Source organism: Gavia stellata, chromosome 9, assembly GCF_030936135.1.
Source record: "Gavia stellata isolate bGavSte3 chromosome 9, bGavSte3.hap2, whole genome shotgun sequence".
Taxonomy (NCBI): Eukaryota; Metazoa; Chordata; class Aves; order Gaviiformes; family Gaviidae; genus Gavia; species Gavia stellata.
In genome coordinates, this window is record NC_082602.1 from 19,178,974 (window position 1) to 19,200,797 (window position 21,824).

Sequence of the window (21,824 nt, forward strand, 5' to 3'; positions counted from 1 at the left end):
TAAGGCAATGGTTGCCAGCTGCATTGCTTCCCAGTCCCCCTCAAGTCCTGGAAGCCAAGGGGACTTAGCATGGCTGAGCTTTGCCCAGGCATGGTGGAGGGCTCCCACAGCAGAAGCCACTTGGCCGCAGGCTCTTCCCGTGTGGGGGGAGCGGTCGGGGCGGAGGGCAGGGTGGAGGGCAGGGGAGCGGGTCTCAATCTCGTGTGGTGAGTGCGTGGTCCGGTGCCTTCGCGGCGAAGAGGAAGGAACTGGACTGTGGGGAGGAACAGAGAAGGTCTCTTCACCCTTCCCAGGGATGGAGGGAGGTGATCAGACAGGTACAATGTGGAGGCCTAAGCTGTCGCCCTGCAGTTTCATGTGGTTTCCATGGTAACTAGTGGCGGTCATAGGCAGCGGCAGCAGTGGGAGGTGCGGAGCCCCGGGATGTGGCACTATAATAATAAGGGGAACCTGAAAGTTAACACAGGAGAAGAATGGACTGGTTGAAAGGACAAACAGTAAAAAAAAAAAAAAAAACAAAAAAAAAACCAAACCAAAAAAAACCAGTCAAACGAAGAAAAGAAACAAAGGAGAACTGAAAAGAAAAGTAAGCAAGAAAAGGAAAGTAACCAAAAGAATAAACTTAGGGACTCAGCTCTTGATGGAATTAGGGAAACGCAATTAGCTAAGAGCCACATTTCAGTGGATAGCTACTACCGTGGCCTCTGGCTCTGAAGCCCCTCTACAAGAAGGAAATCCTTTTGCTCCTTCTCACCATCAGTAAGTTGCCGAGAGCGAAGCCCGTGAGCAATGCAGCACAAATACACCACATCTGATCTGCGGCCACAAGGAAAGTGTCAGGGCCAGATGTTCTGAGCATACCTGACGAAGTATAGCGGGTCACTTTTAAAACCAGGAAGGGAGAAATGAAACAAAATTACAGTGTTTTATTGCTTGGGATTTTGGTCATATTTGGCATGAAAGCTCTCTAGATGGTTATTGAATGTGTGTTAAATAGGGATTGATTATTAAGATCACATTTTCTGAAGTTTAACAACACTGGAATAAAATACGCATCTATTATCCAGTTGTTAAAGCTCAGTAAATACGTAGGTAATAATTACAGCTGATTTATTTTACATACAATAAATCTCTTCCTACTCCCTTGCAAAGAAATGCTGTGTTAGAAAATAGGGTCTTATATGGTTTTTCCCCCTCTGAAAAAAACTGCCTATTTCTGGGCATATTAGAGTCATTGGAGATGGATATATTCCTGCAAGAAAACTGTACTGGCTATTATAAACCTAGTGATGCAGTCTGTCTCCCACTCTGGACACTGTTCCAACTGGTCCAATAGGAATAACCTCTCTTGGATTTCCAGATCCCCAGGAAATGACTGTGGGTTTAGCTTGGGCAAGGAGTGAAACCTCATCTGGAATTTTAATCAGACCATGAATGGATGCTGATTGCAGCCTGAGAGAGTAGCAGAACTTGAATTTAACTTCTGATCTCATCTGGAATAAACTGTGGATGCAGGCCATGGAGAAGACAGAGCTGAACTGGAATTCTGAACCGTCTCAGGCAAGAGGAATCGGCTTCAGAACAGATGAAAAATACATGTGAGGTATAGACCCACCTAGGTACTGGACTGGAGAGTGAGGAAAAAGTCCTCTCACCTGGCCAAATACTTGAAAGCACTCTTCAGAACCAAAAAAACAAAGAAAAGAAAAAAAAAAGAGACAAACAGAAGGAGCGCGAGGCTGGGGGCGTGCTGTGGGAAAGAAGTACTCACTTAGTAATGCAGGGTTGCTGAACCGCCAGGCCTCGTTGTAGGTTGTGTACTGAGGGTGGCTGTAGGGGTTCCCTGAGAACTCGCTCCCTGGAAGAAAGCAAGGAAAGTGTGAAATACAGTGAAGAATGAAGATTTATGTCTGCTATTCCATCAAGCCAGTGTTCTTGTTGAATCTGTACGCCAGCAGGAAAACTAGTGTATGTAGGTAGCTTCCTTGCCCAGCTGGGACTGTGCCCTTCAGGACATTGTAGTGTTTGTTCAGTGCAATGTTGCTTACCCATACAATTAAAAAGCATAAGATTGACCTCTTCAGAATCAAGAAATTTGTTTAAAATAATGAAATTCAACAATACAAATAAATAATTAAACTGGTTTATTTTTCATTGCCTTCTGACTTCTGATTCTCAGGATTGCATATGCAAGCTTTTTCTGCAATTAACTATCAGCCTTCTTTTAAGTAAAATCTAAGGTTCTCCAGTAGTGTCAAGACAGCAGGCATGGGAGCTTGACTGGACAAACTCACAAAACTCATTGGAACCAGCAGTGCTGTTGATGGCAGTATGTGTTGCTAAGTTTTGTTCTTAAGGTGCTGAGGGTGGTGATGTATTAAGTGGAGAAGAGTATTGTTCGTTACTGGAAATGTTCTGAGAGTAGGGTGGGCTTAAACATAAAACAAAATGGAAAACATGAATCACTCTTTCTTTCTTTCTTTCTTACTCTATATGATGGTGTTAGTCAGAAAAGTGATTCGTATGTGATGAACCACACCTTTATGCTTACTTAGTGAGTTAAAGAGAAAGCTTGCTGAATTCCAGTTCCAGAAAATAATTTTCTAATGGTTAGTGCCTTAGGTGCTAATCTGAAAGACAGGCTGGGCTACAGCTCCCTTTATTACATTCAGTAAAATGAGCCCAAACCAAAAATACTTGTGAGCTTTGTGATCTAGTAAGACTCTGACCCAGGTTTTAAATGTTGTAGAGTCATCTTAAATATTCGCTTTTATTATGCATAAGGAGCTGGGTCTCCTTGTTTTATAGAAGGCAGTGCAGGGCTAAGGGAGTTATACTTGGTAACTGAGGAGGTGTGGTGCTGCATTCAAAATAAATAAATCTCCCCAAACTTAAAAATATATGATTCTGTTAAGTAAAAACATGCCATTATCTGATCACAACCTCAATTTAATGCAGTACCAACAGGCTGGGGACAATTAGTGCCATCTGAAAGGCATTATGCATTTGAAAGACAGTGAAAGAACAGTGTGACTATTAGCTTCTGCTCTGCCCTGAGGCAGGGGTGGAGTTGTTACAGCAGAAGTGTTTGGAAAGCACGTGGAGTTCTGCTAGATACCATCAAATAGCGAAAGAAGGCAATGCAAGATGCGCTGGATGCCTGTGATACAATTACCAAAGAAATGTCAATTAATTATACTGTAATCTCTGCAAATCTCCCCTCACCGGAGAGTTAAAGCCAAAACCACAGATTCTCAGATGGTGGAAATGAAGTCTGTTGAAGTCAGGGGATTTGCACTGGTTTAAACTTGAGGAGAATCTATCCAGCCAGGTTTTTTAAAGACACTCAGGGTAATAACTAAAGTAGTCAGTACAAAAATGTGTATGCGTCAAAACCAATCACCATCCAAAGGTTTTTTAGTCACAGTAATTTTTAGTTTCAGCATAAAACCTCATTTTGTGTGACAGACCTTGCTAAATACTGTTTTAATGATAATAACTCAGCATGTTTCCATATCTAGAAGCATTCTGCACTGAAAATCCTGACAGCTAGCTGGGAAGGAATAGGTGAAACGTACTAATGTGAACAAAATACTGTGGGATAGGATACAAAGGCAAAAAGCAACGCATCGTCCAGATTTATCTCTACTGAAGTGACTTATCTGTGGGATATACTGTAAAGAGTTTGCCCCCCAAAGAAGGAAAAAAACTATCCAGATGAGAATTTCTAGTTTGAAATGCCTCATATAAACATCACTTCTCTGCATGGAGAGAAGAAATTCTGATATTTCAAGGCTTCGCTCTCACCCTCTTCTGAGTTGTCACCCTGAACTGTTTATAGTGTTCCTGAAGCACGGGTTAAGTAGAGGAGAAAGAGCCCCAGCTATGGAGAGTTGGGGAGGAGGGAGAGCAGCCACTGGAAACAGTGTTTATTGACGAGGAGTGAAAGCGTGCATGCAGCAGGATAATGAGCTTTTGAGCTCAACTGTGACCAAGAGGAACTGAGCTATCGCCTTCCCCGATCACTAATGAAACAAGTGTAATTTCCTCATCAACATTGGATTCTGTTTAACGACTCCCTGCCGTTGCCATCACCAGCCCTCTGCAGGCTCTACACTGCTCCGCGTAAACTGCAGTTCCCTTCAGCGGAGGCTCACTTCACCAAAACAGTGCAGAAACTTGATGACCTTTTTGGGAAAGCGGAAGAATTGAGGCAGGGTTCAAAGGTGCTCTGTTACCTGTGCAGGAAACATCTCTCGGATGCATAGGTTAAGTGTAGCATAATACCTGATTCATCCTTCTTTGAGTGACTAACCCCTGCTTTTTCAAGTGTGTGCTCAGAGACTACTGGCTTTCATCCACGTCTACAGCCTGGGACCTCAAGTTAAAGGCAAGGCCAAACGCAGGGTATAAATCTTACCACATCATCCATGTAAACCTCAGAGATAGTTGCATGCATGACTGACCATGTTGCATGGATATAATGCTACTGGAGACAGGCTCTTCTCTAGACCATGCAAGTAGAAGTCTAGTGAAAGGTTGTCACGGATAGAACAGAGCAGCTTTGGTTAGCACTGGTCAAACAATCTTCTCGGAAACAGTTTTCTCCTGGAAGAGGCTGTCTCATTGAAATGGAAATGTCTTGCACAAGCTTGTCAGCTTCAATGGAGTTTTGGAAAGAAAAGTTCTGAAATGATTGCTAATTGAAACAAAGTATTATGTTTCAACTTTCTTGTTTTGTTTCATTTTACCTTTCTCATCTGATTTAATTTCCTTTCAACTCTTTTATTATTTTAATATGTCTTGACATCTAGAACATGTTGACGTTATTGAAATGTTTCATCCTGATGTTTGCAAATTGAACTATTTCAAGATTCTGACTCCTCATCCCAATGCAAATGTCAAAAAATCAGTTTTGCATGGGTTGGAAATTCTGCTTTCTGACCAGTTCTATTTTTTGCTCTGCACCTTTATTTAGAGAAGACAGAGCGTCTTTCTTATATTCACGCACATCTGGACAATAAGGTTTGTTTGCGTGTCAGTATGTTTGTTAAAGATACTCCCTGAGTGGTCATCTTGCTGGCTTCTTGTTTCCAATGTAATTTAAGCACTGGCCCCTGATCTTTCTTGGCCTGGGGGCATGTAACAAACCATTGGCAACATGATATTTGTTTTCTCTGTTTAACCTGGACTCTTAACAGAGGTTGCAAGCAAGCACAGAGGATCGATCCCATGAGGCCTATATTCTGTGCAATCTGTGCTCCGGGAACCTTTACTAACAGTATTTCTTGCTATCTGTATTTAAATCTTGGCACCTTTAGTCTTCTAATACAGAAACCATGAGGCATGAAGTGAGCCTAGCAGGTGGCAGGTTCAGAACAAATAGGGGAGGTAGTTTTCACACAATATGTAGTTAAGCTACAGAACTTCTTTCTATAGGTTGCTGCAGATGTTAAAGGCTTATACGGGTTCAAGAGACACTAAGTTTGTGGAGGGGAAACCTGTCGAGGGTGTTTAATATTAAATAGATACTAAGTCTGGTTTAGGAAGTCTCTGAGTTGCAACTTGTTGGAAGCTGGGAGATCTTTTGAGAAAGTACTCATACATGCTTGGTCTACTCTTACACCCTTCTCTAGGTATTCACTTTTGGTCCCTGACAGAGAATAGTGGCTGCAGAGATCTGTAGTGTGACCCATTAAAGCCAAGTCTTATGTTCCTTCCCAGGAAGCCTCTTAATCTCCAGCTTGTTGGCTTCAGTCACATTAGAAGACAAGAATAGAAGGGCTGCCAGGCTGGGTCTGACCAGTGGGATATGACTGAAACAGCCTGAACCTGATGCTCTGTGGAAAGATGCAGTAACTACTGCAGGATGCCCAAGTAGGCCACTGGAAAAACTTCCTCTAATGGAATGTTGACATCAGATTTAATGTAAAGGTATCCATTTGACTTGAATAATCTTTTTTTCTTTGAAGTATAACTCAACGTTTTTCTTTATCATCCTGTTTCTTTCCTTTTGGGGGGTATTTGTGTGGTTTTGGGGACACTGCTGTCTTATGGATAAGTAGCCTCCACATCAAGGAACTGAAGTACCCTATTCTTGGATAAGTGATGCCTGTGATTAGTGGTCTTAAAATTTTTGTCCCAGTTTAGATGTCAGTATCATCCTTGTGATGAGGATGTTAAACTTATGTAGTGGTCACTGAACAGTTGAGAAGTTGAGAACAGTCAAAAGTTGAGAAAAGCCTGGTTTTTAGAAGTACCTGTTCAAAGAGCCAGCTATTTTGGTGTTATTAATCATTTCTATACGCCATGACCTTCTGTAAGTTTTGACCTATAACTGACTTAAATGTTGACAACTGAGTCTACCTACTGTTACTGGGGCGGGGGGGGGGGGGGTGTTAATTGATTTATATTGTCTTAGTGCTTCTCTGATTCTGGAGCCAAACCATCTCCCTGAAAAATTTGGTGTAGAAGGAGATCCCTAAAATTTGCCCACTTTGCACCACCCCGAAAGTTCAGCAAGCTGGTCAACTATACCAAGGGACTAAAGTGGGGTTGAGGAGGGGACCGATCCGCTATCTTTTCTTGATCTGGAGGTCAGTCACATCATCTTCACAGCATAGCCCAAGATTTTGTTGTGCCTTAGGATGATAAGCAGTAGGTAGTTTGTTAGCTCTGGAATGTGACCATAGGTGTTAGCCAGTACTTCATGGTATACAAGCAGTGATTTGTCATTTAAAGATGTTAAGACTTTGACCTGCAAACATTTCCTATCAGTGGTATTTTCACTGTCCTTGCTGCAGTGTATGTTCATTTAGCTTGCTGTTCCAAGATTTGGATGACGGTTAAGTTAGGCTTTTCACTCATAAGCCCTGGCAAATCATATCATAGTGATGTAAGACCTTTCTGTCCTCAGCTTTCTACTGCTTCAGTTCTGGAGTCATCCCTCCAGTAGTAGAGGTTGCAGAATGAACTGTGTACCTGCTCGTTAGCCATCACTACTCACAACCCAGGGCAGTAACATAAACAGAAATCAGTGGCAGATGAAGTTCTAAGCTACCGTGGCTGAGAAAGGACAATCCTGCTTCTTCATTTATCTACTGGGGATAACTGTTATCAGAGGAGTGGGAAATAGAGCCTGGGGAAATAAACTCTTCAATTGCCTTGGGTAAATGGTCCTCCCTTCTCCCTAAGCAGCGGGAGAATCCATTTGCCAAGAGAAGGTATTTCTCCAAAGGCATTGGGTAGCAAAGCAACAGTTTGCCTTTGGATGTAGGATTATTTAGATCGTTTCTTGGACTGGAGGCACTATCTTACAAACAGGAGGTGGGTAAGTAGTTGGTTGTTGAAAGTGAATAGTTAATTTCTCCTGAAATGCTGTTAATCATTGCTGAGTTCTTAGCTAGGTTAGGCTATGGACAGTAGGTCTCCAAAAAGTGCAGGTATTAAATTACCACTGATGATTTTCAGTTTGATGCCCTGACTTTAGATAGAAGGTAAGTTGCTACCTTGCGTTAGTGGATAGCTGGATATCCTAAGCCACGAGCAGTACATAATAATCTGCATGGGTCATTGGAAAATAATTACATTAGTTAATGAATACTAAGGTTAATTAATTACCAATTAATTGCCACAGGTTATAGATAGCTAGTTGCCCATAGCAGCAGTGAATCAGTTACTAGGGGGAAAGAGATAGGTTACAGAAAGGGTTGTTAGCTACATTGGTTATAGGAACCTGATGATTTCTTTATGAAAAGAATAGGCCTTAATATCAGCATAGCAATAGGAAAGGCAACAGTGAAAGCTCTTACAATGCTAGTATGCTATTCAAGCACGTGTGCACCATTACTGAAGTCTGGAGGCTGACTTACCAGGAACCATTCCTGCAAGAGTTGAGGTTGGGTAGCTGCCTTGTCCAGTTGGGGGAACATGGGGTGGGTAGCCAGGCAAGGTGGTGCTTGCCATATCACGACCTGGAAAGGGAAAGAATCAGGACAGATGATCAGTAGGGATAAGATCTTTCAATATTGATCTGATATCACCTTTTGTCCCACCGTCACAGGAATAGCAGCTTGATAGGCAAGTGCTGTGCAGCCTTCTCCTACATAAGTGCTGTCCGTCCACTGAAAATTTTGGGGGAACATTGTGGCACTTTTGATCTCGCACTGTACGGATGGCTGTCAAACCTTAGCTCTGTGAGGCTCAAAAGAATTTGGTTTGTTTCATTGTAGATTTTGGATCTATTTTAACTAAATCAAAATGGCCCTAAGCTGCACAGAGAATGGCAGCATATTCATTGCCAGAGTAGCTGAGGTCCTGTCTATATGCAGTGGATGCCGTTCCAAAACTGTGGTGATGTTGCTTTAGGGCACGATCAATGTGCAAGGCATTGGAAAGTGATGCAAGGGTTTTCAGTGCCTGTCTCTCTTCCCAACTCTGCCATTCACCTGCTGATGATAATTTAATCAAGTCACTTCACCTCTCTGTGCTTCTTTTTATGCTGCAAATTCTTTGGTGTAAGGGCACACTTTAGTACATTTGCACAGTGCTTAGCATGAGATCAATACTGGTTGGACTCCTTCCAGGTGCTGGTGTAATATATATATAATAATAGGATTATGCGAATCAGTTTGAGTCCCACTTCATTTTTATCACAGGTACAAGTTTTTGTTAGTAATACTTAAAGTCGTGGTATCTTTTCTCCACCAAAGAAGTAGAGAGGGGTGTGGACTGGGTGGATGATTATGGTTTATTTTTCATCTCTTAGGAAGTGCAGCTGGAGGCCTCTTGGTTGATGCCAGAGGCATTTCCTCATTTGGACTGGTTAGCCTGAAAATGGGCCAGCCAGAAGGGCATTTTGCTGTTAGTGCTTATTGCATTTAAATGAACTAAAATCATCTCAGAAGCTGCTGGGAGTTTCAAGCCAAAACAAAAGAAAAAAACAAAAAAAAAAAAAAAAAGGCTAAATAAATTAAGATAATCTTTCCCCCACAGCTGCTGGGAGATTTACAGCTCAACCTTCAACGCTGCCTACTGAGATCTTAGCCTGTTCCAGGCATCCAAAACCTTTCACATTCCCTAGGTGAACTGTAGCTCACCAAGAAGTTTGTGCCATTTGTTGTTCCTTTGTTAAATTTTGTCTCTCCTGTCTGTTCTAACTGGAGGGCTGGAGTCTGATTTGCCTTTAGAAGTGACAGGTTAAATATGGCCCATTAACACCACTGGGGTCACTGGAACTGTGCTGGGATATGTGAATGAAAGAAGAGTAAGAGTTGGTTTAGCTCTACTAGTGGCAGAATGATAACTGATGAAGCAGGCCCTGGAACAAGCATGAACCTTGGGTGGGGAATCAGAAATAAATAACAGTTACACAGCAAAGCAAAAACTAATCAACATGGAGCATTAACCTGAAGGGAGGAAGTTTCTCTGGGATGAGGTAGGCTAAACCAGTGTCATTGCTTTCATAGGTCTTGACTAAAGATTACTGAGGTGATTTGCACAAGAAAAAAGAAATGCAAGTTCATTCTTTCTCCCTGAGGATGTTCCTGATTGGTGGCTGATGTTCCTAGCTCACCTCCCCTTAGATAATGGCACAGAACTACCAGACAACGGCTGAGCCATTTTCCAGCCACTCCCCAATATTGTTAAAAATAAATATATAATGCCTCAGGGATTTATATTCTACTCTTCTAATCTTTTATCACCATCATTCCTTTAGTGATTTGTAGCTGTGTGTTAAGCTGTATGATTAACACTGACTAGATATAGTTCTTTTTTTTTCTCACATTCTTTTAAGGCAAGAAAGTTTTATGCTTAAAATTCATGTCCTTTTGTTTTCATATATTGACTAGCCTGAGAAATAACAACAGGTGATGAGTGAGAAAACAGTGTCACTGAAAACTTAGAGAGAACATTATATAGCAGCAGGCAAAATGAATTCATTTTGACACTTCCATTCAAGTGGGAACGCATACACACTCACTCTGCTACTCGATCTAGGCACATACGTCCCTGTGGTTTTATTCAGACATGAGCACACAGAGGCCGATGTTCAAAACTCAGTGTGGAAAGTTTGTTGGGAAGTGATCATCTGTCAAAATCCCAATCTTGGAAAAAGAAGATAACAAACAAGTATAGTATCAGCAACAGGAGTAAGAGTCCCACAGAGAGACTCTTAAAATGCTGTTACATACAAGGAGGACCCTTCCATTACCTCCTCTCATTACCAACACATAGAGAGGATTATTAAATTCTTGTACTCCAGAGCTATGGCAAAGCTAGCACCTATCCTGCTCATAACATGCTTCCAACTCCAGTCATTCTCCCTTCTCCAAGAGCCTTCTGAGTGAGAAACAGCACCTTCATCACTGTGACATTGAGCTTTTGAACACTTTCTCCCATGTCTAATTCTCCATAAGGATCCTGAGGCAGGTGCCTCTCCTGAAACACATTGCCTTCTAGGCTAGAGGATGATCATGTAAGACTGCATCCACAGAGTACTATATTGTTGGAGAGAGTCTGTCAAGAGAGACTCCTTGGCTTAGGAAGCGCCCAGAGCTCAGAGGCTCTTATTGGCTGCAGTAAGACTGGACCAAGACAGTGTTACGAACACAAAAGTCTTCTCTGCTGTTACTTGCTGATTTCCCACAGGGAGGTTTAGAAATGCAAATCTCACCTGACAGGACAAAGGGTGGATGTTAGGTCAAAAGAGAAAAATAATATAGCAACATGAAGGGGGCAGAGGTAAGATGTGTTTCTTGAGTATTAGGAACTGTGGCCTGCATTAAGACTTTGTCTGTTCTGAAAAAGCCCAAATTACATTCTTTGACAGTGGAGTGACAGCAGCCTTAGTGGTCACCTAAAGTGATTCCCACTATTTTATCCAAGCCACCCCTGAACTTCTGCAGCAATGTTGCTCCAGTCACCTTGCACAGGAGTTTCCCCTAGTACCTACCTGAAACTTCTTCCTCCCCTCCAGCCTGCTGCTCCTAAGTGCTGCCATCTTCTGCAACCTATTTCTTCACTTCTGTCCTTCCCTTAAAGGCCACCTACCTCGGGTCTGTATTCCTTTGGCTATAAGACATTATAGTCTCTCACCCACCCCTCCTGCTCTTGATATTCAGATGTGATGCCCTGTTTCTTAACTACTCGATCTGCTGTGTGAAGGTACCAGCTCACATTGTCACTCCCAAACCAAGTGACTCAAATATTGCTCACAACATAGCTATGGCAGTGCTCACAAACTGCCTATGTATTTATCTAACTTAATAGTTTGTTCAACCCATGCTGAACGACCCCGTCAGTCCTAGAGCTGGCTAGGTTATTCAAGCTGCTATCATCTACCTTAGGCTGGCACACAGTACCCTTGCTGGGCCTGCAGTACTCAGGGGCATTATGGCTACTGAGGAAACACAGGATTTTGCTGTGCGAGTGTTTCTATATAAGTCCCAGACCCATCCAACTGGGACACCCAGTCACTTCTAGGTAGTTACAGCTTCTTTTCCCATTTTATTCTAAAAAATGAAGGACAGGCATGAAATCTTTTTGTGACTCTCCATGGAACTGAGAACACATGCTGCATACACAGAACTGGAACATGGTCGCTCTGGTTCCCACTTGCACTCAAAGAGCTTGCAGCATTTACTGGTCTCCCCGTCAGACGAATCTGAACCCCTTGCCTACAGCATCCCCACTGAGTTTGTGGCCAAGGCCGGTTACCTGCTATCAGAGGCTGGCTGCTGGACTGCCCAAAGTGGGCACCATGATGAAGGAAGGCACTGTAGCAAGGCGTGGACGCATCGTCTGAAAGGGCCATGTGGAAGGGCTGAAGATCAGCCTGCCCAGAGCCGACCGGCGTGGTGGGGGTGAAAGGGGTGAGAGAGGCTCCATGAGGCTCTTGCTTTATACTGAGGGGAGAGGAGAGGTTTTCTGTGGTAGGGTAAGGGATGGACACAGACAGACAAAGGGAACAGGGGGAGGAAGAGGAGGGTGGGGAAGGGAGGAGAGGAAGAACAAAATGGGTAAATGAAAATGGAGTGGTTAAAATCTACAGGGAAATTAATTTAAAAACAAAAATAAAAATAAAAAGGTTAGGAGTAGATCAGAGGAGCCAGTGCTGAGACAACAGCAGTAAACGCACCCGGGGGCTAGGCTCTGACTGCAGGGATGCCTCTGCAAGGGCAGCAGGAGATGAGGAGAAGGGAGTGCAGTGGCAGATGGGAGGAATGGGATGCAGGAAAAGGAGAGGTGAGGGAACATGCAGGAGAAGGAGGACAGGAAGAAGCGTAGGGTTGGGAAGAAGAACGCTCTGAAGCTTCTGTGCTCCCTTTCCTGATGCTTTCTCTCACTGGCCGAGGGTGCAGGAAGATGCTACACTTACACAGTTTGGCCCTGGGAATTATACCACTTTGTCTCTTCAAACCCAAGGTAACCATCCCCAGGAGAGCAGTGTGGTTATGAGCATCTATTAAACAGGATTCTCAGTGTAATGGCCAGAACTTCTCAAGCCAAACTCCGTAAAAGCTTTGACAAAAAAGGTGTAGCTGAAGTTGGAGGTGGTTAAAATAAAAATGGGACTGTGCAATTAGTAGGTGGATAGACAGATAGATCAATCAATTGATCTTGTTCGCAATGGCACACTTTGGAGCTTTGACCATAAAAGCACGCAGTACTGACTCTGGTTGTTCCCAGAGTATAGTGTTGCCAGACAGATACCTTACAGAGAAATACAATGGAGGAGAGGAAATGTGGGGGACTTATAAAAGGTCTCATTTTCATTGTTGTTCGCATTCATTTCTGATGTGCAGATTTGCATAGGCACAATAGATACAGCTTTGAAACTGCTCCTAACTTGGCTGCCAGGTAAGAGGTTTGGGAATTGGAGAATTCTGTGACCTAAAGCATGGGTACTCCACAACACCCACTGTTGTTGGGTCAGCAGTAATAGAGTCCTGTATTTGAACACCTGAAAGAGAAGTATGGATGATGTGATCAGATCCAATCCAAATCATATAGCAAATCATCCACCCTCAGGTAAACAAATTAAAGCCAATAAATGAAAGCCATCTCTCTGCTGTGATGGCAAGTGTTGCCAATGGCCTATGAAATAAGTTAGTTCTGGTGGTTTTGATTTATACAGAGAAATGTAAATGTGGCATATAATTAGGTCATAAATCTGACTTCATTAATGTAGAACTGGCTTAATTAACTCTAGGTACCTTATTGTGAGGCTGCAATCTCACCTAGACAATAAAGGGCTGGGCAGTTTCTGTCTGTGAATGCTGTTTATCCTGAGGCATTTGTTTCCTAAAGGTTTGCTACCTGGCAAAAATGATAGTTTGCCATCTGTGTTCTCTTCCAAGTACCTCTAACCTGGATGGCTAGCAAAGGTCTCTGATCACTGAGACTGCTTTGCGGCAAAGACATATGTTCATGGTTCAGTTGATTGGGAAGGATCAGTCCTGGCCAAAAGGTGTACAGTTCCTCTTTATTTAGTTTACTTATGTGAAGTCTTTGGTATGCTAAGTGAGGATTGTAATTTCTTCTCCCTTTTTGCTATAGGAAGCTCTGTTTTGCAAGGACCTTCTATGGAGGCTATGGGGAATAGAAACTGGAGTATCTGGTTCTTGTTGCACAGTTGAAGTCACCAGAGTAGGCAGCACATCAGTGCCCAGCTTCTGCTTCTTACAATTATATACTATCCTACAGTCCTACTAGCGAGCCTTCACGTGCCAGTGCCAGTCTCTGTAGATGGAGAACCCCCAAAGCAATTTTTCTCGTGCATCCTCTATCATCAGATGGCAAGTAGTGTGCACAGATTTACCTTCAGCCCAGACAGGTAGAGTCACCACCAGCAGTCTGGCAGTGCTGAAGCCTTTATCCAAATAGATAATTTGGATGAATAGATCTATCTGCAGGCAGAGGGCCAAAAGTTCCCCTGGCTTTCAGGGGCTGCGAGTTGAATTGATATTTTTCAAGGAAGCCATTTGACAGTCATATCTAAATAAACTAGGGATGCTTTTTCCGGGCTCATTTTTCAGCCCTCCATACTGTGCAAGAGAGGGCAGGTGTGGGGAGCCACTGGGGAGGAAAGGGCAGAGAATAAGATGGACACGGGAAGCGTGGGTGGGCAGAAGCAAGAGGTGCTATGGGCAGAGGTTAATCCTGTTTGCACAGCCCCCAGGCACGTTGAATTTCCTAGTCCCTCCCCTGCTTTATTTCTCTTTTAAAGCATGGAATTTTCAGCTGTAATCCTTCCTAAACCACAGCATTTTTCAGGCGCTCTGTGTAAGTGAAACCATAATCTCTGGTAAAACAGACCACTTAAGCTGCTGCAGCACTAGGCCAATCTGATCCAGCCCCTGGATTTCCGCTCTGCCCAGCCACCACAGAGAGGATTTCAGCCTGAAAGACTGTCTAAAGCCCTTGCAACGGGAACAACAGTGCCAGGCCTTGCCTTGCAAAGCTGGGAAGGGTTAAGGGACCAGGAGCTATTTGTCCGGGTGTTGTGAGGCTGTTAAAGCCCCTGTCAGACTCACAGTGGAGATCAGCCCAGCCCTCTCTTGAACACATCAACGCTTATGAAGAAAAATTCCTCACACCTTCCAGAGGCAGCACCACTTACTCAGTACGAGGGGATAAAGAAGTCAACAGTAACATGGCAAAGAGACTGGGACACAATAATGCTAAACACTCTTCTCTCTGAGAGTACTGGAGAGGAGGCGAGGATAAGGTCAGACAGCGAATGATTGCACAACCAAAACTCAGATTTTATGTGTCTATTTATCTATCTGTCTATCTTTCCTTCTATGCTCTGCAACTGCACAGACATAACTTATATCCCATGTATCTTTACTGGTGGATGGCATTTACCAATTTTTACTCCTTTGTTGTCCAACTCTCCCCTGACTAAAAGCACCTGAATTCTGTCTCTGATATAACTCCTGCCACTGCTATGCTGGAATAATTGCCCCAGCAATGAATTATAGCGCCAAAGTGTGTCAGTGTAGATGAGATCAATTGATTGATCTATCTATCCACCTGTGAATGGCACAGTCCCATTTTTCATTTTAACCACCTCAAACTTCAGCCGTACCTTTTTTGTTTTCACTTCTGATTTTCTCCATTCTCTAATTCTGTCATATTTGTGATGGAGAACTTGCTCCTTCCTATCCCAAGTCTTGCTAGTGCCAGCAAGCTGTGGAGCAGTGCTGTACTGGCTTGTCTGTGTCTTGCAGGGTGTCCCTCAGTAAGGCTCCATCAGGGAACCCCAAGGTATCTGTCAGTGTCTTATTCCTAGGGCTGGAATACCAACCTGTAATCAAATGCAGGGTGGGATGAGTTTGCAACCCCACAAAGCAGCAGAAATCTATTCCTGTCCCAGGCTCCTTCCTTCTTCTAAATGGCAAATGATACCCTTGTTTATAAGCGACAAAAAAATACCACCCAATGTCATGGTGGGGGAAATTTGATAGGGTCAGCAGGGTGGGGATATGGCTGGAAACATAGGAGAGGACTACATATTTTCTGCATCTCCTGCTCCTCTCTTTCTGACTGTACTTGCTGAGTTATGGCTGTTTTTCTTCCTTTCTAACCCTCTCCTCTGTTATTCTGGCGGAGAGCTAGAACTAGTGATCTCTGGCCTAAATTCCCCCTGCGAATGAAGGGATTTTTGCCAGACAGGGTGAGAGGAAGATTCACAGCTTTGGGTTCCTACAGAGACTCGTCTCAGCTTTTATCATGCTTTCTGCTGCTGAAGGGAAGGGAAGCAGGGGGGTTTGCAGGACTAGATAAGCTGCTTGTTTTTCATTGCTGGCTTCCTGGAAGATAAGCTACCTGCATCCAGTGCTCCTTTTCTTTTCAGTAAATATCAAAGAATATCAAGACAGCACATCCCTGCATAAGGGATGGCTTGTACACACCCACTTAACAACACTGCTCACCATCTTGACAATGTTTAGCATTCTTCATCTTTTCTTGGGGTCTCTATCAAATATTTATATGATCCCAGTGCCTCACTCTTTAGAACACATATCCTTACAGCATCCTTTAGGGATCACTGTTTTATCAGTGAGGAACTGAGCCCAGAGAAGATATACCCAGATTCGTGTAGGAACCCTGTGCCAAAGCTGAATCTTATCTCAGGTGTTTTGAATCCTATGCTTGTACCCACCATTAAAACATCTTTCTCCATATTTGTGTTCTCCATTCCTTAGAAAAGTTGCATTGTGGCAAACAGAATGGGACTGGGTCCTCAGCATCATAAACTGGTGAGTTTACACTACAGCCAGTGGAGTCACATCACTTTATCCCACGTGAGAATCTTGCCTCAAGAAATTCTGGAAGTCACGCAAAAGACCATATTGGACTGACACAGCCTATCTTTCACTTTTGCTTTCTGTCATGTCAGAAGAACCACTTTTTCTTTCATTTCTTTGTTTTCCAGCTTTTCTTTTGCAAGAGTATTATGCAAGTTGCACTGAAGATAAAGATCATCCTATTTTTTTTCCTTCTCTGTGATCATAACAGACCTTTGCTAGAACAACTAAAAAGTGTGCATAAGACTAATCTGCTTCTCATTGTACCTTTTTTGTCTTCTCTTTGTATTCCTGCTGACTGGAGAATGACCCTTGCATGTTCAGTTTTTTTTTCTGTTTCTGCACAGATCCATTCATGTTCTTAGCCCAATATTTTACTTGTGGGTTGTTGAAAGAAATTTTTAAAGAAAAAACCTTGGGTTGGTTTTCCCTGAGAGTCAAAACTGTTGTGACATCACTGATGTCAAGTTTTGAAATCTATTTGCCCCATTTTTTATAAAACTGAATTTTATAAATCTAGATTTTGTGTTTGATTTAATTAACTGCTGCTCTCCATGTAAACTGACCTGCTAACTCTGTATGTTACTTTGGAGAGAAAAAGTTTTATAGTCTTCATACAGAGTAAAACATGGAGCTTCCAGTACACCTGTGATCCGGACTTACTCTTTGAAGCTAGTTGAGTACTGTTAGTGTTAATCACTAGAGAGCTCCACTGAAGTTAACTTCACATGGCTCTAAGTACATTTGTTTGAAGATGGAGCTGATGAAGGAAGATGTGCTTCAAAGTCTCGGGGGAGAAAAAATGATGTGCAACGTGTGCACTTGGCAAACAGGGAAGTTCAGTGGAGTTCATATTGTTGTTCCCTTCCCTGAGTCCCAGCCCATCAGGTTGGGCAGTTACTTCCTGCCTTAAAGTGTAGCATATGCTTATTCCTTCATGGGTTGGGACTTGAATGTTACCTCTTAAACAAGATACTTCTGAAATATATGCTGGGAAATGTAATTAGAACACGTTAGTTTTTCACACAGTCCTTATTATAGGTATCTCCAAGGTTTCATCACAATGATATTCTACTGATCATAAGATAGGATAGATCTTCCTGGGTAGGCCACAGCAATCCTAAACGTACAAAGAAGGGCCAAAGGTTGCCATAAGCTCTCCATTTCTCTGAAAGACTGCAGTGGGCAATTTAAATTGTACAAGCAGCTGGCCTGGTTAAATCCAGTACAGCTGGTGGAGATCAAAAGTTATTAACACCTGCTGACAGGTATTGCTTAACTCAGATATAAAGCATGGTCTTTGCTGTAAGTGGGCAAATATCCACAGCACAAAAATTTTCATCATAGCCATTCTTACTGGATCCTTCATTTAGCCTTAAAAGAAGAGGCAAAAACTGAATTGTTGGGAAGACGATATAATTATTTTCTCTAAAAAAGTCCCTTTCTGTCTGGCAGCATAGAGTGTGGCAGCCTGCAATGCTGTCCGCTTGCTGAGGGAAATCAGACTGGGAATGCCAATCACTGCTATTGTCATTACATGACATTATTGTCATTCACTGCTATTCTTCACTTAAATGCTAATTTAAGGAAGGTGAAGACATTATTTCTTTCAGGCCCATCCATTTCTGGGTTCCTCACTTCAATATGCCTTTCAAGCCCACAAGCCGCCTTCTTCAGCATCATAAAATTAGTGTCAGTGAAACTTCCATTGGATGTGTGGAAATAGTTTATGTGATTCCTTTCTCCCCTGCTATTCCTGTCTGTCCAGGGATCATTCATCTGACTATCACCCTCAGCCATTTGGTCCTGGAGAAGAGTAGTAACACCTTTTGCCTTTCCAAATTCCTTGACTAGATAAGAAGATATTATCTCTTCTTAGGGAGGGGAAACAGTTGATGAAATTTGGAGGTCCTGTGGGCTTCTACTTTTGCCAATTCCTCATCTTAAATAGAGGAGAGACTTGTTCACAGAAAATACCTCCTTCATTTTGATGAGGCAGGATAGCAACAACCTTGTAGCAGCCATGTGAATGATTATCATATTCAATTTTCAGGGCATTGGGGCATCCAGAGATGTGCCCAACAGGCTGCTTGACTGCTGGCGGCTGCAGCCATGATGCTGTGCTGCAAAGCGTGGGTCTGCATATGTAGGATTTGCTGTCACCAAAGCCAGTTTGGGGCCCCTAGCAGTTTGTTGAAGAGGTTTTCTTAAGTCAGCTCAGTCAAGCCCTGACCAGGGCCATTGCTCACTGGTGCCAGAGGCTAAAGTAGATTGGAGCAAGAGGGGAAATTTTCTCCAGTACGAACAAGGAAAAGGGGAAGGAAATGCTCCCCCTCTCAGCGTAATGATATAAGTACAACTGAGTGTAATGGTCAGATTTAATCATGATTTAAAACATCAAGCTGGATCAACTTGTTTTACATTTGCACTATGAGGCTGTTTTCTAAAAGGTTGAATTTTGTGGGTGGTAACAAATATTTTGACAAATACAAAATTTACACTAAACATGGTTATTTCAATTTTTGCTAAGTAGATCTGTGCACATTTATTTAAGCAATTATATTGTTTAATATAATTTGTCTTTACATATTATTATATGAGAAAATAGTGAATGATGAGTCCATATTATTATTTTATTAGATTATTAACTTTTTACTTGTGATCTGTGTCAAGTTGTATTTGGATGGAAATTAGGATTAAATTAAAAACAGTATTTGTAATTATTCATGCTAATTAAACAAAATGACCACAAGTTCCCTGACTTCCTAAATACACTAGAAGAGAAAACGCAAGCTTTTCTAAGCAGATTTTGCATGAAAAACGACTTATTAAAAGAAGGAAAGGATATATTTAAGGAGGAAGTTGAACTGATTTTAGAACCTGATTTTAGGGCTAATAGATCTCATCCTTTCCCACCAAGCTTAATCCACTCACTGACAGAGGAAAACAAATGTTTTTGCTTTTTCAAATCCTAGTTTGTTTCTTAGTTTTTGAATGACCTGGTTATTGAACTGAACAAAATTCTCTTCAGTTCACTCACTAAGCTGAAACGAAGGAAATAATAACTTTTCACCTTGCAAGAAGCTAAAGTTCTCAAAAGATTGTTTTTCATTTCAGAAAAACTTTGGATCCAGGTGTCTAGCCAGTGATTTCTCCATGCTTAGCTTCACAACTTTCTTGAAAACTTCTATGAAGAAATCAGATGCTGTTTAAGTACTATTTTTTTATGTCTTTCAGACATAGCAAGTAGCCTTAATGTCGGTAAATATAAACTTTTTTTTCATACATTCATGTATGAATTTTAAAAATTGATTTAAACTGAAAAAAAAATCTGAGCCTATGCCAGAAAGGGGAGGTCTGGAGGAAAGTGAGATTGATGGGGTTTATGCTTTTTTGGTGCCTTGTTTGACACATCGTGAGTTGTTGCTTGAGGGAAAAATTTCTTTCCCAGAGAGAAGGAAACATTTTCTATACAGGACCTGGTAGCTGTTTTGGTGGGTGATGATGATTTTAAAAGTTACCCATTCCTGTTAATAGGTGCTAACCGTAGTACAGAAGCACTCAGAAACCCCCTCACAGGAAGAGAAGGAGACACAAACTCCCATTTCAGTCACTGGTAGAAGTTGCTGAAGTGCTTTTTCTGCCCCATTTTTCTTAGGCTTGTCTTTTACTTTTACTTTTCTTTGTAGAGCTCACTGATTGTAGTGGTCTATTTAGTTAAAACTGCCGGGATTCAATTAAGGGAAGTTTTTCTTTACCTTTGTAGTAATTTTACGATCCATCTAGTAGGTAAATCCTCCCCTTTAGTAGTCTGTTAATAAGCAAATTTCAAGCCATACATGAAAAGTCCTTTGTGTTTTATTTCACATAGGGCTGCCTCTCTGTTGTGTAACTTCTGGGCTAGATAACCGAGTTGGAAAGGACTCTGCTCCCAAACTATTAATCTGAGTCCTCAGAACTCAGAACCTGGTTTGAAGACACACCAGAAGAAGTTTCATGCATGCCTGTTCCAAAAGATGTGACTTCTGATGGCGCTTAAAGAAGGTTCTTAACCTTTGTTCTCAAAGGATTCAAGGCTTCTGTGAACAACCTTGTGCTTTTAAAGTACTCCTTTTGCTAGTGCCAAAATCTTGAGGTTCTCCTCCACTCACCTCTTGGGTGTTAGCTACTGAGTACCTTCCAAAATCAAAGATGTGTGGAAACTACTACTAAAAGAAAGCTATTGAGGTTTTCTGTGGTTACTTAGCCCTGTACAGATTTATACTCATCTGCCTGGGCTGTTTGCCTTCAACAGAAATAATTGAAGTATACCATCTCTGAACAACAGAATTCTTGTCTTGGTGTTCAACTGCATGTACTCGCCTTATCTTGGTATGTTCAAGCTTGGATCTTTGCTTCTAGGAAATCTGATTGGTGTCCAAAGATACTGTCCAAGAAACTGTCAGGGATCTACACCAATCTAGCTATGATGGCCATGCAACGTTGAGGCAAGATGTAGCTGGCCCACTGGCCTGTGTGTGGAAGAAGAGGTGAGGTAGTGTTCTCAGGCAGCTCTTAAGAGCTTTCTCTCCCTGATACTTCACAAGGAAGTTGAAAATTTCTACACTGTCTTTTCTATATGAAGGACAGCAGGAGCATGTTTCCTAGCCTAGTGCCCAGCTGGCCCCTAAGTGTCAGCTTGTTCATGGAAATTCCTTGCAGATACTCAATGGGGAGAAATAAGGGTGACCTGTCTGCTCCATAGTAAGCAAATGTTTTTGTTTACTTGCTTTAGAAGATGTGAGTAACAAATGGACCATCTAAGATGCATTAGATAGAATAATTGTCTGAAAGACAGTGTTTGATGTTGGCAGTACTAGGCAAGGCTGTGCTGTATGTAACTGCAGTGCCAAGCTGTGTCTTTGAGTAGATGCCCAGGACTTTGAGGAAGGCCCTCCTGCCCATTGGGGAGGTGGCTGCCTGTTTTGCAGCATTTCTAGCCCTTCAATTCTAGGAAGCTCACAGACAGAGGACTTCAGCAACATCTGTACTTAACTATCTCACTACATTCCAAGATTTTAGGTAATTACATATTGTTGAGGTTTTGATGGCTTTTGGAGGGGTGTATTCTCAGAATGGTGTGCGCTGAGAGAGCTTGCTGAGGCAAGCTAGTCATGAGTCCGAGAGAGGAGAAGGACTTTCTCTGAAGTCTTCAGAAAGGGCAAGAATCCAATGGCAGACAGCTTTGTTTTGGAAAGAGCTAGTGATACTTTTTTCTGTCTGGGAAGGCTGAGCTGGGGAGACTTTCTTGTAGACTGAAGCTAAATCTTACATCCTGAAGTGACTGCACACAGAGTTTGTACCCTGCACGGGTGGACTTGTTTCACATTTGTTTCAGATACCACCTGGGTTTATAGACTGCCCTGGGACAAAAGCAAAGAGGCATTTTCAAACATGACACTATAGCAGCAAAACAGGCAGCCAGCAATTCAGTACTCGCTATTACTCCAGTATCCTTCTTGGGAGAAG

At 42.4% G+C, this 21,824-nt stretch overlaps 1 protein-coding gene across 6 annotated transcripts in view; it reads right to left on the minus strand.

Moving 5' to 3' along the window:
- Nucleotides 1-309: 309 nt before the first annotated feature.
- Nucleotides 310-21,824, minus strand: part of PAX2 (paired box 2) — an 84,594-nt gene continuing 63,079 nt past the window's right edge. For 3 of the 6 annotated variants that reach the window (XM_059821425.1, XM_059821423.1, XM_059821421.1), the window contains 3 exons: nucleotides 7,872-7,973; nucleotides 1,772-1,858; nucleotides 374-450 (listed from right to left, as the gene is read on the minus strand). In XM_059821425.1, coding sequence (XP_059677408.1) covers nucleotides 374-450; nucleotides 1,772-1,858; nucleotides 7,872-7,973 — 266 coding nt within the window. Of the gene's footprint in view, nucleotides 451-1,771; nucleotides 1,859-7,871; nucleotides 7,974-21,824 lie in introns of all 6 variants that reach the window. The other 3 variants (XM_059821422.1, XM_059821420.1, XM_059821424.1) reach the window with 2 other exon arrangements.